At 38.2% G+C, this 16,094-nt stretch overlaps 1 protein-coding gene across 1 annotated transcript in view; it reads right to left on the reverse strand.

The window, feature by feature from the left end:
- The window catches only part of LOC133616222 (homeobox protein aristaless-like 4), a 49,340-nt gene that overhangs the window by 18,120 nt on the left and 15,126 nt on the right, over positions 1-16,094 (reverse strand). The window contains exon 2 of the mRNA XM_061975389.1: positions 61-365. Coding sequence (XP_061831373.1) covers positions 61-365 — 305 coding nt within the window. The remainder of the gene's footprint in view (positions 1-60; positions 366-16,094) is intronic.

Raw genomic sequence — 16,094 nt, forward strand, 5'->3', positions numbered from 1 at the left:
CATAAATGTTTCTTCTTAGATCTTATGAAAACTAAAACACTCAGTAGTAATTTGACTTACCTGCACACGTGCTTCCGTCAGGTCGGTCCTCAGGGCCAGCTGCTCACGGGCGTAAACATCGGGGTAGTGCGTCTTCTGGAAGACCTTCTCCAGCTCTTCCAGCTGGTAGCTGGTGAAGGTGGTGCGATTGCGCCTCTTCTTGCCCTTGTTGCTCTCGCCGCCGTCGCCCTTGTCGTGGGGGCCGGCGAGATCGGCGCCCGTCGACCTATCAGAGGCCGCCTTCGCAGCCTGGTAGCCGGCGTCCATCGTCGGATGGTCGGAGAGTGGAGTCAAGTCAGAGTCTGTCAGACTGGAAGTGTCCTTACCTGAAAGTCAGACCAGGGATCGAGCGCGTGTTATTGTTTTATTTCTATTTATGCCCCCTGAGGGTGGTCACAGTAAGGGTGTTGTTGTTGTTTGGCGTGGCTGGTAAAGAACCGTCCTGTATAACTATGTTGTTGCAAAACAACTTGTTAGCGGCCACTTTTACCGTGGAATGAGACAATATTTGGGGGAGATATGCCAGGACGTTGCAAAAAGCAGACAATAGGTGAAAGTGCAAATGTTTAGAAAATGTTGTAATTTTTGTTTCTTAATGAGAGACCATAATAGATTATAGGGTTGTCCCGATACCAATAAAATGTATTTCAATACTTTTCGATACCTTTCAATACTTTTCTAAAAAAAGGGACCACAAGAAAATGGCACTATTGGCTTTATTTTTACAAAAAAATGTATGGTACATTAAACATATGTTTGTTATTGCAATCGAAGAACAATGTTGTCAACAAAGGCTCCTAATTTGTCTGCTGACGTATGCAGTAACATATTGTCATTTATCATTCTATTATTTTGTCAAAATTATGAGGGACAAGCTGTAAAAAATAATTATTAATCCACTTGTTCATTTACTGTTAAAATGTGGTTATTTTCTATTTTATCATGTTCTATCTACACTTCTGTTAAAATGTAATAATCACTTATTCTTCTGTTGTTTGGATACTTTACATTAGTTTTGGATGATACCACAAATTTAGGTATCGATCTGATACCAAATCATACATTGGTCATATTCAAAGTCCTCACGTGTCCAGGTTCATATTTACTGAGTTTATAAACATAATATGAATTAAAAAAAAAGGAAACAAGATTTTGTGACGATAAAACATATCGATGCAATCATAGTAGTATCGACTAAATACACAATTGTACTTGGTATCATTACTGTGGATGTTAGGTGTAGATCCACCCATAGCATTTGTTTACATTCAGGTGCGCTAGCTTTTGCTTTTGCATGTTTAGCTATTCCTCGTCCTGCAGGGATGATACTTGTAAGAAACTTACTTTATTTGTCGCCATGGAGATGAGGATTAGTGATTTAGAAGTAGCTAAAACACTGCAGACTGCTGATGGATGTTTGCTGCTAGCTAGCTAGCCATGTTTTAAAGCACCTCTTCCTGAGGGCGTTTCAGTGTTATAAGTTCTCCTTAATCGTCAGTTTTTAGGCCAAAATGCGTCCGTTCTCCCTTTTCTGTTTACACACTGTGTCTGCTCGTAAGTACTCCGTGATTGTGCGCTGCCGAACATGCTCCTCTGCTCATAAAACCAGCAATGTAACTGGTACTTTTCAAACAGAGCATAGTACGGTTTTTGATTCATTAGTACCGCGATACTATACTAGTACCGGCATACCGTACAAATCTAATAGATTATCATCACACATCAACATTTCTAACATGTAAACGCTGCCTTTCTAGTTTGGAAGATCATTTGGGGAGTTTAAAGGTAACAATGGATAAAACATAGACATGCGACCCAAACTAGATCGAATTAGCTTGATGCGTTCATCTGGTGGACCTAATCAGTCCCTGCGGGATTTTAAAAAAAAATATATATATATATATTTTATGGCAGATTTTTCAAAAAGTTGCAAGTTTTGAGGCTTAATTTTTTTCCAAAAACATTGAATACTACTGTACTGTATTGATGTTTTACTCATTGTATCCCACACACTTAAAAGTGACACTTGATGGCTGTGAACGCGCCTACTCAGAGTTCACTGTCGAATTACTGTACCGTTTATGAATGAATGAATTATAACCGTAGGCTTCCTTGCTGTCCGTTGTCTGCTCTGTCGACCACAAGCTGCAGGCATTCTCTGTGTATGTTTTACGCTTGAAAGGTTTTTGTCCATCTTACACATTAATTTATGTTCCAACACATTCACGTTAAGAGCATTTTTGAACTGTTAAACGCTATAGTGGTCCTTTTATTTTGGTAAATGAGAGATTATCATCACACATCAACATCTCTAACGTGTAAATACTGCCTGTTTGCTCGGTCGACATTGCAAGTGCGACGACTCTGTTCTTAAAGGCCTACTGAAACCCACTACTACCGACCACGCAGTCTGATAGTTTATACATCAATGATGAAATCTTAACATTGCAACACATGTCAATACGGCCGGGTTAACTTACTAAAGTGCAATTTTAAATTTTGCGCGAAATATCCTGCTGAAAACGTCTCGGTATGATGACGTCTGCGCGTGACGTCACGGATTGTAGAGGACATTATGGGACAGCATGGTGGCCAGCTATTAAGTCGTCTGTTTTCATCGCAAAATTCCACAGTATTCTGGACATCTGTGTTGGTGAATCTTTTGCAATTTGTTCAATGAACAATGGAGACAGCAAAGAAGAAAGCTGTAGGTGGGAAGCGGTGTATTGCGGCAGGTGTTGTGCCGGATAACGCACCCCCGCCATAGAATGCACCTCCTGACTGTTGTGCCGGATAACACAGCCGATGTTTCATTGTTTACATTCCCGAAAGATGACGGTCAAGCTTTACCATTGGCCTATGGAGAACTGGGACAACAGAGACTCTTACCAGGAGGACTTTGAGTTGGATGCGCAGACACGGTACCGTGAGTACGCATGCAGCTGCGGCTTCCAAACATTTGATCGCTTGCCCATACGTGCGTGCCGCTATGTGCATGTCACGTACGTAACTTTGGGGAAATATATGTGCTGTATGAACTTTGGGGAGGTGAACGGTACTTTGGGCTGTGGGATTGAGTGTGTTGTGCGGGTGTTTGAGTTGTATTGGCGGGTTATATGAACGGGATGGGGGAGGTGTTTGTTATGCGGGATTAATTTGTGGCATATTAAATATAAGCCTGGTTGTGTTGTGGCTAATAGAGTATATATATGTCTTGTGTTTATTTACTGTTTTAGTCATTCCCAGCTGAATATCAGGTCCCACCCGCCTCTCACAACATCTTCCCTATCTGAATCGCTCCCACTGCCCTCTAGTCCTTCACTCTCACTTTCCTCATCCACGAATCTTTCATCCTCGCTCAAATTAATGGGGAAATCGTCGCTTTCTCGGTCCGAATCGCTCTCGCTGCTGGTGGCCGTGATTGTAAACAATGTGCAGATGTGAGGAGCTCCACAACCTGTGACGTCACGCGCATATCGTCTGCTACTTCCGGTACAGGCAAGGCTTTTTTATCAGCGACCAAAAGTTGCGAACTTTATCGTCGATGTTCTCTACTAAATCCTTTCAGCAAAAATTTGGCAATATCGCGAAATTATCAAGTATGACACATCGAATCGAACTGCTATCCCCGTTTAAATAAGAAAATCGCATTTCAGTAGGCCTTTAATTGCCTTACCCTGGATAAATGAATGTAAGTAAATATATAAATACATGTAATCTAGAAAGTTTTGATGCCAGGGTGTTGCTGTATGTTTATATACTACATTACCCAGAAGCGCTGTAGACAGGAACAGGAAGTAGGTCTGAGCTACGCAAAGAAAAGTTGATGTACATTACATGTTGTTGTTTCTGCTTCATCTACAAAATAATCATAAGTTTAAGCACGTTTGAACGCCGCTCAGAGACAAATTCAATTGGAAAAACTGACACTGATTGGTCAAAATGTGCAGGGCCGTTGCAGCCATTGGGCAAAGACAAAGTTGCGACAATAATTTGCGCGGGTGGGTTGAATTTGCGCGATCACAACATAGCAAATCCCTGGAGGGACTGCCCTATGACTATTGTTAGCATGCAGCATTGTGCATTTTATAGCGCCATGTGCACATTTTAATATGATTGTGTAATTTTTTGGTTTTACCACCATTGGCTCGGTCCAAACATTTCCATTGTGCCTCTGCTTCAAGTGACAGTCACTTGGCAGCTTTGCGCGGCCCATTATTCAATTGAAGGGTTATGACTGGGTGGAGCAAATGCATTTCTTGGTCTTTAGTTGCGAAATTTGTTGGCACTGAGTGTTAATATGAGTGCTGATTGTTTTTTGTTTTTTTTCTGTCTGCATGTGTGATACATGATGGTATAGCTTGCTGCATAGATCATGTGATGCATTGAGGCATGTATGCAAGTATGACATATGAAGAAGGGTGGCAGTTTTCATAGGGGAAAAAAGCGCCATGCGACGTCACAGGGACCGTCACCATTCATTTGCAGAGATGTTGTTTCTGGCGACGGAAAAATAAACACTTGCTGCACCCAAACACTAAACCCTCAGACAGATCCGTGCTAATAAATCATCACAGCGATGTTCCTGCCAGTGTCCATTAGGATTATTCACTTTCTTGCTTCTTTTTGGATCAAAACACCCAAAAGAGGCATCTTATTACTTTGTACACTTGGACAAGGTCTTACCCAGCAGGCACAAGACATTGATACAACGTTGATTATACATACATGTCCTTTAAAACTGACTTTGAGACAACATTGCAAAATAGTTGTACCGTATTTTTTGGACTATAAGTCGCAGTTTTTTTTCATTGTTTGGCCGGGGTTGCGACTTATACTCAGGAACGACTTATGTGTGAAATTGTTTACACATTACCGTAAAATATCAAATAATATTATTTAGCTCATTCACGTAAGAGACTAGACGTATAAGATTTCATGGGATTTAGCGATTAGGAGTGACAGATTGTTTGGTAAACGTATAGCATGTTCTATATGTTATAGTTATTTGAATGACTCTTACCATAATATGTTACGTTAACATACCAGGCACGTTCTCAGTTGGTTATTTATGCGTCATATAACGTACACTTATTCAGCCTGTTGTTCACTATTCTTTATTTATTTTAAATTGCCTTTCAAATGTCTATTCTTGGTGTTGGCTTTTATCAAATAAATTTCCCCCAAAAATGCGACTTATACTCCAGTGCGACTTATATATGTTTTTTCCCTTCTTTATTATGCATCTTCGGCCTGTGCAACTTATACTCCGAAAAATACGGTATTTGTAAATTGAGACAACGTTGATGTCCAACCTTGGATCCACGTTGTTGGTTGGGAAATGACCAAATTTCAATGGTCACATTAACGTCACAACATAAACGTTGTCAAAAAAGCATGTTGTTGCAACGATATATTTGTGTTGTAGAATATTGGTTGGGAAACGACCAAAATCCAACCGTCGAATCAACGTCAGAACCCAACATTGATTAAACGTCATCAAAAAGCATGTTGTTTCAACGTTATGTTTGAGTTGCTCAACGTCAGGACCTAATGCAGCAAGTTCTCAACGTTGTTTTAAAAAGTTAAATGAAGTCGTTATTGTGCAACGTATTACTAGATACCCTTTAATTATCTTTGTCGCTTTCCGGACTGTTGTCAGGTGGAGTGGAGAATGAAAAAAAATGACTAGGGCTATCAAATTTAATGCATTACCTCAGGGGTGTCCAACATGTGGCCCTTTGCAAATTTTATTGGCCCAAAGCATATTATCAAAATAAATCCAACAAAGAAAAAAACTATACAAAATGAGCGAAACGATGTCATTTAATAAGAAAAAGCGAAAATGTTATTACTAATAAGCAGCGCTGTCAAATGATTAATTATTTTAATCACACTTTTGAATTAATCGGATTAATCACAGTAAATTACATTGCATAATTTAAATTAACCTAAAAATATATATATTTGGACACAATTGACATTTTATTGTTAGAATGTCACAAAGGAACATTTTAAAAAAATGTTTTACTTGAGCATACTTCATTTATTTGCTCAATTTTGGTAACGGTATTATTATTATTATTTTAAAGTAAAATTTGTCAACGATCACACTAGTCCAGTGGTTCTTAACCTTGTTGGAGGTACGGAACCCCGCCAGTTTCATATGCGCATTCACCGAACCCCTTCTTTAGTAAAAAATAAAATGTTTTATTTTTTTCAAATTCAAGACAATGTTATATGTTTTTTAATGAACTGTGCATGAACCACAACAAATTACACACCTGCAAATCAGATGGAAAAAATAGAGGGAACATTGTTTGGGGGTATCCATAATTAAGTTAAAAGTTAAAGTACCAATGACTGTCACACACACACTAGGTGTGGCGAAATTATTCTCTGCATTTGACCCATCACCCTTGATCACCCCCTAGGAGGTGAGGGGAGCAGTGAGCAGCAGCGTTGGCCACGCCCGGGAATCATTTTTGGTGATTCAATCCCCAATTCCAACCCTTGATGCTGAGTGCCAAGTAGGGAGGTAATGGGTCCCATTTTTATAGTCTTTGGTATGACTCGGCCGGGGTTTGAACTCACAACCTACCGATCTCAGGGCGGACACTCTATACACCGATAGGGAGAAGTTTTTGTTTACACAATGAGTTGGGTGTGTCTTGACCTCCGCGGCGGAGGCTCCAACTCACCGAACCCTTAGGGTTCAATCGAACCCAGGTTAAAAACCACTGACCTAGTCGGAGTCTCCTCACTCATCTATGCTCTGACGTATGCATTGACCTGATCACATGATGACCATATAACAACCTGCGGGATTAATCTGCAACAATACTTGATTATATTTTTGTGGTTAATCACATGAGTTAACTCGTTCTTTTAGACAGCCTTACTAATAAGTAATAATAATATGCTTTGTCATCTATAACACAAAGCTGATACACAGTTTTGTCTTTAAGAATAAAAATACTGTAACGCAGGGGCGTCCAAACCTTTGCCATTGAGGGCCGCACACTGAAAAATCACAGCATGTGAGGGCCATTTTGATATTTTTCACTTTCAAAATCAATACAATATATTGGTTTATTTTTACCTATAGGGCAATCCTCAAGTTTGGCCCCGGGGACCCGGAAGGGTCTCTCTCAGTCTTGACATTTAAAAAAATAAGTCATATTTAATTTTCTTTTTTTTTTTCCATCCCTTAAATCTCTAGATCAACCTCAGATCTATCTATAGACATAAAGTATTCCCAGCCCACCTTTTTAGTAAAGAAAAGTCAGTTTTTTTTATGGCAAAAGCCCAAATTAAGCAATATTTCCCCCCCACCCCCAAAAAATGTCAAAATGGATTGAAGTAGTTGGAGCCTTAAATAGGTCAATAAAACAGTGATTTTAATTCATTATAATTTTTTGGAACAATGACTAGTGTGTGAATGTGAGTGTGAATGTTGTCAATCTGTGTTGGCCCTGCGATGAGGTGGTGACTTGTCCAGGGTGTACCCCGCCTTCCGCAAGGAGTGCAGCTGGGATAGTCTCCAGCCCCCCCCACCCCCCCGCAACCTCAAGAGGGACAAGTGGTAGAAAATGTATGTATAGATGGACTGTTAAAAAAAAATCCCGCTAAAATTGTCAGGAATCCAAAATGGCACCACTAACCACCACCAAAACACCAAAGTGTTTAAAATAAGTCATAAATTAATATTATTTATTTTTTTAACTTTCAACACTGAAATCTTGAGAGCAACTTCAGATCTATCTGTCGATTACATTTTTTACTTGTTTTTTTATACCCTTTTTGTCAGAGAAAGCTTTGTTTTCATATGGCGAACACACAAAATATGCAATATTTGCCTCAAAAAAATAGGGGAATATATGATGTGAAGTAATTGGAACCTTCAATAGGTCAATAATTCATAACATCCTTGATTTTGATTCATTATTATATTTTGAGCAACAACAACTTCAAAGAGAAACAAACAGTCTGCATGGCAACTTTGTGTTATTAGAGTCAACATTGCAACTTTTTCTCATTACATTTCACATGTAAGCTTTTTTTATTACACTTTTTTATGTTTTTTATGTTTTTTGTTTGTAATATTATTTCTAGATGGCCCCCAGGCCGCATTTTGGACACTAGTGCTGTCATGTCTGTTTTCAGATTTTTTTTTTTTTTACAAAATGAAAAAAATATTCAAATGGCCCTCTCATGCTTAGACGTTTCAATATGTGACGTTTGGACACCCTTGCATTAACTCATGCAATTAATCACACAAAATTATCACATTAATCATGTATAAACACAGATTAATCACAAAATGGATTTTGTCCACACATGCTCCTGAAAGTTGTTATACGGTCAGTGATCAAATATGGGTGAGGAAACAAATTTCACTTCAAAATAAACCCCGACTGTACTTAGGATAACAATTTTTGCCAAGTTTTGAGCCAAAGAATGACATGCATTCATGTAAAGCATTTAAAAAATATTTAAAGATAAAATCAACTTTGTGTCAAAATATTGGAGTCTTTTTTTAGAGCTGAATTAATTCATTCAAACAAATAATTTACTGCAAATAATTGTAAAAATCACAATTGTGATTAATCTGATTGGCTCATCTGAGAGCTTTATTAATGACCTACTTTATATCATCTTTAATGAAAAAAAAAAAGATCAAAGTGTTGTCACTGCATTCTTTCATTTTTCTGTATCCCTAAAAAGAAATACAACTTAGTGACTCTTACTAACGTTTGTGTTCATGCAGGCTCTTGGTTGGAGGTGACTCGCACCAACTGACCTATGGGACATTATCATCTTTAGTCCTTGTGATGCATGATCACTGTTCAAATATTGTCATTTTATGATTTTAAGCTGCAAAAAATGTCGGAAAATACAGTGTATTGCAATACATGAGTGTTTTGCTTATACAGTCTTGGTTATCGTACGACCAAAAATTGCTTCTAGCAAAATAGTCCGTCTTCCAACGCATCATTTTGCAGAATCGTGTACCCAAACAAAGAATCCCACATGATGATGACTCACTCTCTGTACTTTTTTGTTATTGAATACAACTGCAATGTAATCCACCATGGGGCCAAAGAAAGTTGCGAGTGCTATAATTTTTTTCAATATTTTGATAATTGGAATTCTATTTTTATTAGGTACTCAATGAGCTGGACCTAGCATGCCTGCAGGACTCCAATGTCCCCTAATATCCAAATTACACAATAATCTTGAGATTTAGAGCCACATACTGCTGTTGCTGCTTTCTAGGGGAGTTTTAAAAACACTTTTTTAAACAAACAGCAGTTGAGAATCTTCTTCTTGATTTGTGAGGAAATCAAATGTCTTTTTACTCAACAAAGCATTAAGAAAATGTTTCTTTCGGGTACTTCTGCATTTCCTGTATTACTTTGCAAGCTTGTTTACAATAACGAACAAAAGAAGTAAACAATGCTGGTAAACCAGCTGATTAGAGGATGGCGCCAGTATGATGTTAATTACTTTCATAAGATCAGGAGTGTCAAACTGTTTTTTTTTTAAGGGCCACATGGCAGTTATGGCTGCCCCTGCTTTTAAAAGTGAATATATTAATATAAACGTATAATAGCCTCGCTACACAATTGACTTAGATGATTGTTTAGTTATTATATTTTCAAATAACAGATTGATGGATCACTTGCTTTGAAATTGCAAGTCAAGGTGTGACAAGCTATAATTGATAAGCAAAAAAATGCTTGATCGATGTGCAATTGCATGCAGTACATTTTTTCTGTCAAAATTGAAAGAATAAATAGGTTAAGCCAGAAACGGACATTATGATCACAACATGATTAGGGGCTATCAAATGATTACACTTTTCAATCTGCTTAATCACAGTCTACAAATTAATTCATCATGATTAATCACTATTTACAACTATGTCTGAAATATGCCTATTTTGAGTTGTCCCTCAATTGGTTCCATACATGAAGTAAGAATCATTAACTATAAATTTAATATTTTCATAGTTAGAGTTTGCAAACCTCTCTACAACCTTCTAAATATGGGTTTTACCGCTATGAGAGCCCTCTAGACATGAACTAGCACCTTTGCACTCTTTTAATCCATTATAGTAGTGCTGTCTGAGGCTGAGCCAATCAGTGGACACAATACTGAACAGCGCACTCTGATTGGTTTAGTCTTCTCTAGTTGTCAATACTACTGTAGTATTGATATTTTTAGTTTATTTGGCCATTTTTATGCGTTAAAATGCTTAATTTTGGACCATTGGTTAAAAACATGCTTTAAAAAATTTATTTAAAAAAAATATTATTTTAAAAGGGGTGAAGCTGAAATATTTGAAGTGCGATGTGGCGAGGAATATGTAATATATATCATCATAATACAGTACACTGATTATTGATTATGAGTTGTTGTTTTTCCACCACATTTTAAAAATAAGGGTTTCCTGAGATTAAGTGTATTTTTAATTGTATTTTTTCACATTATTATTTATACATACAGCTAACATATTCTGTTAGGTCCAATTGGAACACATGCTTTTTTTTACTTCCGCCAGGAGGATATGTATTTGCAGTCAGTTTGTTAGTTAGCAACAGAGCTCTAAAGTTTATGTGCGGACTTTGATTTAAAAAGTCAATATTTCATAACAACATTGATTTTAATCCATCTATTATTATTTACTCCCTGCACAAACATCATCAACAATGATGCTCCATATACAGTCCATATTTACAGACTTCCATAAGACGAGCGTACCACAATTTGATAATCACTGCTCTAGATCAATTTCAGATCTATCTGTCGATTAAAATTTGTATTGTATTTTCATGTTTTTTTTTGTTGTATGCCCTTTTTGTCAGATAAATATTTATAACATGGCAAACACACGATATATGTAATACTTTCCCCTAAAACTATTTCAAAATGGAATTTCTAATGTGAAGTAATTGGAGCCTTGAATGGGTCAATATTTCATAATAACATTGATTTTGATTTAATATTATTTTTTGAGTTATTACAGCTTTAAAGAAAAAACAACTTTGTTTTATTGGAGTCAACTTTGCCACTTTTTCTAGTTACTTTGACCTTTTTTCTCTTTTATTCCACTTTTTTAATGTATTTTTTTTTAATCTATATATAATTTGTAGAAAGTGCAGTGGCCTTTTGCCATCAAGTGTCTGAAATAAATTATGTATTTCATGTGTAAAACTGTATTTATGCTCCATAAAAACATATTTTGTGTTATTAATTTGGAATTGACATGCCGTGACACATATAAAGTTAAAGTACCACCGATAGTCACACTAGGTGTGGTGCAATTATTCTCTGCATTCGACCCATCCCTGTGTTCCACCCCCTGGGAGGTGAGGGGAGCAGTGAGCAGCAGCGGTGGCCGCGCTCGGGGATCATTTTGGTGATTTAACCCCTAATTCCAACCAGCAGGGAGGAAATGGGTCCCATTTTTATAGTCTTTGGTATGACTCGGCCGGGGTTTGAACTCACGACCTACCGATCTCAGGGCGGACACTCTAACCACAAGGTCCACTGAGCAGGCAATATGGTAGAGCGGCTGGCCAGAAACATGCGGATTCCTAGTTCGAATCCAGCTTGCTCCATTCTAGTCACTGTCCTTGGGCAAGACACTTCACCCACACCGGCGTAGATAATGGGTTTCTCAATGTAGAGTCATTAAAAATGTATAGTTGCTATATATAAATATCTCACCTCACATTATTTCTTAGTGGAAAAATGTATTTGGTTTTTTATACAGTTTGATTTCCGTCCGGTCTTTTGTTTGTTTTTTTGTTTAATGCCCTTTTTGTCAGATAAATATTTATTACACACAATGTATGTACAAACCCCGTTTCCATATGAGTTGGGAAATTGTGTTAGATGTAAATATAAACGGAATACAATGATTTGCAAATCATTTTCAACCCATATTCAGTTGAATATGCTACAAAGACAACATATTTGATGTTCAAACTGATAAACTTTTTTTTTTTTGCAAATAATCATTAACTTTAGAATTTGATGCCAGCAACACGTGACAAAGAAGTTGGGAAAGGTGGCAATAAATACTGATAAAGTTGAGGAATGCTCATCAAAGACTTATTTGAAACATCCCACAGGTGAACAGGCAAATTGGGAACAGGTGGGTGCCATGATTGGGTATAAAAGTAGATTCCATGAAATGCTCAGTCATTCACAAACAAGGATGGGGCGAGGGTCACCACTTTGTCCACAACTGCGTGAGCAAATTGTTGAACAGTTTAAGAAAAACCTTTCTCAACCAGCTATTGCAAGGAATTTAGGGATTTCACCATCTACGGTCCGTAACATCATCAAAGGGTTCAGAGAATCTGGAGAAATCACTGCACGTAAGCAGCTAAGCCCGTGACCTTCGATCCCTCAGGCTGTACTGCATCAACAAGCGACATCAGTGTGTAAAGGATATCACCACCTGGGCTCAGGAACACTTCATAAACCCACTGTCAGTAACTACAGTTGGTCGCTACATCTGTAAGTGCAAGTTAAAACTCTCCTATGCAAGGCGAAAACCGTTTATCAACAACACCCAGAAACGCTGTCGGCTTTGCTGGGCCTGAGCTCATCTAAGATGGACTGATACAAAGTGGAAAAGTGTTCTGTGGTCTGACGAGTCCACATTTCAAATTGTTTTTGGAAACTGTGGACGTCGTGTCCTCCGGACCAAAGAGGAAAAGAACCATCCGGATTGTCATAGCCGCAAAGTTGAAAAGCCAACATCTCTGATGGTATGGGGGTGTATTAGTGCCCAAGACATGGGTAACTTACACATCTGTGAAGGCGCCATTAATGCTGTTAGGTACATACAGGTTTTGGAGCAACATATGTTGCCATCCAAGCAACGTTACCATGGACGCCCCTGCTTATTTCAGCAAGACAACGCCAAGCCACGTGTTACATCAACATGGCTTCATAGTAAAAGAGTGCAGGTACTAGACTGGCCTGCCTGTAGTCCAGACCTGTCTCCCATTGAAAATGTGTGGCGCATTATGAAGCCTGAAACACCACAACGGAGACCCCCGGACTGTTGAACAACTTAAGCTGTACATCAAGCAAGAATGGGAAAGAATTCCACCTGAGAAGCTTAAAAAATGTGTCTCCTCAGTTCCCAAACGTTTACTGAGTGCTGTTAAAAGGAAAGGCCATGTAACACAGTGGTGAACATGCCCTTTCCCAACTACTTTGGCACGTGTTGCAGCCATGAAATTCTAAGTTAATTATTATTTGCAAAAAAAAAAAAAAGTTAATGAGTTCGAACATCAAATATCTTGTCTTTGTAGTGCATTCAATTGAATATGGGTTGAGAAGTTTTGCAAACATTGTATTCCGTTTATATTTACATCTAACACAATTTCCCAACTCATATGAAAACTATTTCAAAGTGGATTTTTTTATAGAAGCAGTGTTTTCATAAAACACTGTTTTTTATGTAGAAAAAAACCCCCCAGGACTTATACCAGGATTGAAACTACAAACGCAAGTTGGAACATTTCACCAGCCTTCCAGGACAGTAAATGTGCAAGGAAAGAATGCATTTGTTCATCTTCTGGGAGTTGTTTTACGGTCTGGGAAACAAAAGGATCGTGAGGAACAAGGGTAGATGCAGGTGGACGTTGACAAGTGAGGAGACCAGCAGCTGCCGTACATTAAAGGAACACGGAGCCGACCTGCAGGGTTGCACCCGGAAAATGTTTCTAAACTTGCACGCATCCTCATTACTAATAATCCAAGTGTCTCGCAGACAGACCATCAGCTCAATGCTCTTATTATTAGTAGCACTATTTTTACTATGACGACAATGCGAGACGCTCACTTTGAAATGCTGACTGGGCAAAGATGATCTATCTCAGCAGGCTGTGTAACGTTTATGGACTGTGAAAATAATCCATGAAGTCCAAGGCTGATAAATCACTTCTCAAACACGTTTTTCCTTCTTCGCACACAGCCGCCCTCGGCCTTGTCCCGCTGCCAAGCGCTCGAGCAGAAACCAACATCCTTCATCTCCTGTTTTTTTGTGGTCTGTTTGCAGCAAAACATTCCATGCGAGTGAAGAGGCTGCGAGAACATTTTTTGGTTGGTGCATCCCACACACACTGTCAAACAATCGCAATATTCCATAATAATAATAATAATAATCGCCCAAAGACACTTTGAGCACAGTGGGACTTGCTCAAGTTGCTCCCGTTTATGTCGACTACCCGTCTATGTCGACAAGCTCATCAAGTCTCAGTGCACTGTGTTCTTCTTATTACTAAAATGTACCTGATTAAGTCCACGTCAACATACAGTCGCGATCAAAAGTTTACATACACTTGTAAAGAACATAATGTCATGGCTGTCTTGAGTTTACAATCATTTCTACAACTCTTATTTTTTTGTGATTAGAGCACATACTTGTTGGTCACAAAAAACATTCATGAAGTTTGGTTCTTTTATGAATTTATTTTGGGTCTACTGAAAATGTGACCAAATCTGCTGGGTCAAAAGTATACATACAGCAATGTTAATATTTGGTTACATGTCCCTTGGCAAGTTTCACTGCAATAAGGCACTTTTGGTAGCCATTCACAAGCTTCTGGAAAGCTTCTGGTTGAATTTTTTGACCATTCCTCTTGACAAAATTGGCGCAGTTCAGCTAAATTTGTTGATTTTCTGACATGGACTTGTTTCTTCAGCATTGTCCACACGTTTAAGTCAGGACTTTGGGAAGGCCATTCTAAAACCTTAATTCTAGCCTGAATTAGCCATTCTTTTACCATTTTTGACGTGTGTTTGGGGTAGAGATGTCGATAAATGCTTTAAAATGTAATATCGGAAATTATCGGTATCGTTTTTTTTATTATCGGTTCCGTTTTTTTTGTTGTTGTTTTTTTTAATTAAATCAACATAAAAAACCCAAGATACACTTACAATTAGTGCACCAACCCAAAAAAAACTCCCTCCCCCATTTACACTCATTCACAATCATTCACACAAAAGGTTTGTTTCTTTCTGTTATTAATATTCTGGTTCCTACATTATATATCAATATATATCAATACAGTCTGCAAGGGATACAGTCCGTAAGCACACATGATTGTGTGTGCTGCTGGTCCACTAATAGTACTAACCTTTAACAGTTAATTTTACTCATTTTCATTCATTACTAGTTTCTATGTAACTGTTTTTATATTGTTTTACTTTCTTTTATATTCAAGAAAATGTTTTTAATTTATTTATCTTATTTTATTTTATTAATTTTTTTAAAAAGGACCTTATCTTCACCATACCTAGTTGTCCAAATTAGGCATAATAATGTGTTAATTCCACGACTGTATATATCGGTTGATATCGGTATCGGTAATTAAGAGTTGGACAATATCGGAATATCGGATATAGACAAAAAGCCATTATCGGACATCCCTAGTTTTGGTTCATTGTCCTGTTGGAACACCCAACTGCGCCCAAGACCCAACCTCCGGGCTGATGATTTTAGATTGTTGTGGAGGGGGGCGTGGCCTGCGGGCCTGAGAGAGACACAGACGCAGAAAAGACTTGTTGCTGGAAAGCAAAAGACTTGCACTATTCTATGAAAATAAAACAGTGTTGTACCCTGAAATCCGGGCTCTCCTGGCAGTGTGTGGTGGTCCGAAGAACCCACTAGAGTGCAACCTCTACAGTTGTCCTGAAGAATTTGGAGGTAATCCTCCTTTTTCAATGTTCCATTTACTCTTTGTTTCATCTGACCACAGAACTTTCCTCCAGAAGGTCTTATCTTTGTCCATGTGATGTCAGATGAAACAAAAATTGAGCTGTTTGGCCACAATACCTAGCAAGAGGTTTGGAGGAGAAGAGGTGAGGCCTTTAATCCCAAGAACACCATTCCTACCGTCAAGCATGGTGGTGGTAGTATTATGCTCTGGGCCTGTTTTGCTGCCAAAGGAACTGGTGCTTTACAGAAAGTAAATGGGACTGAATCGGTTTGTTTATGTTGACCTCCAAATTTTTCAGGACAA

Source organism: Nerophis lumbriciformis, linkage group LG15 (genome assembly GCF_033978685.3).
Source record: "Nerophis lumbriciformis linkage group LG15, RoL_Nlum_v2.1, whole genome shotgun sequence".
Taxonomy (NCBI): Eukaryota; Metazoa; Chordata; class Actinopteri; order Syngnathiformes; family Syngnathidae; genus Nerophis; species Nerophis lumbriciformis.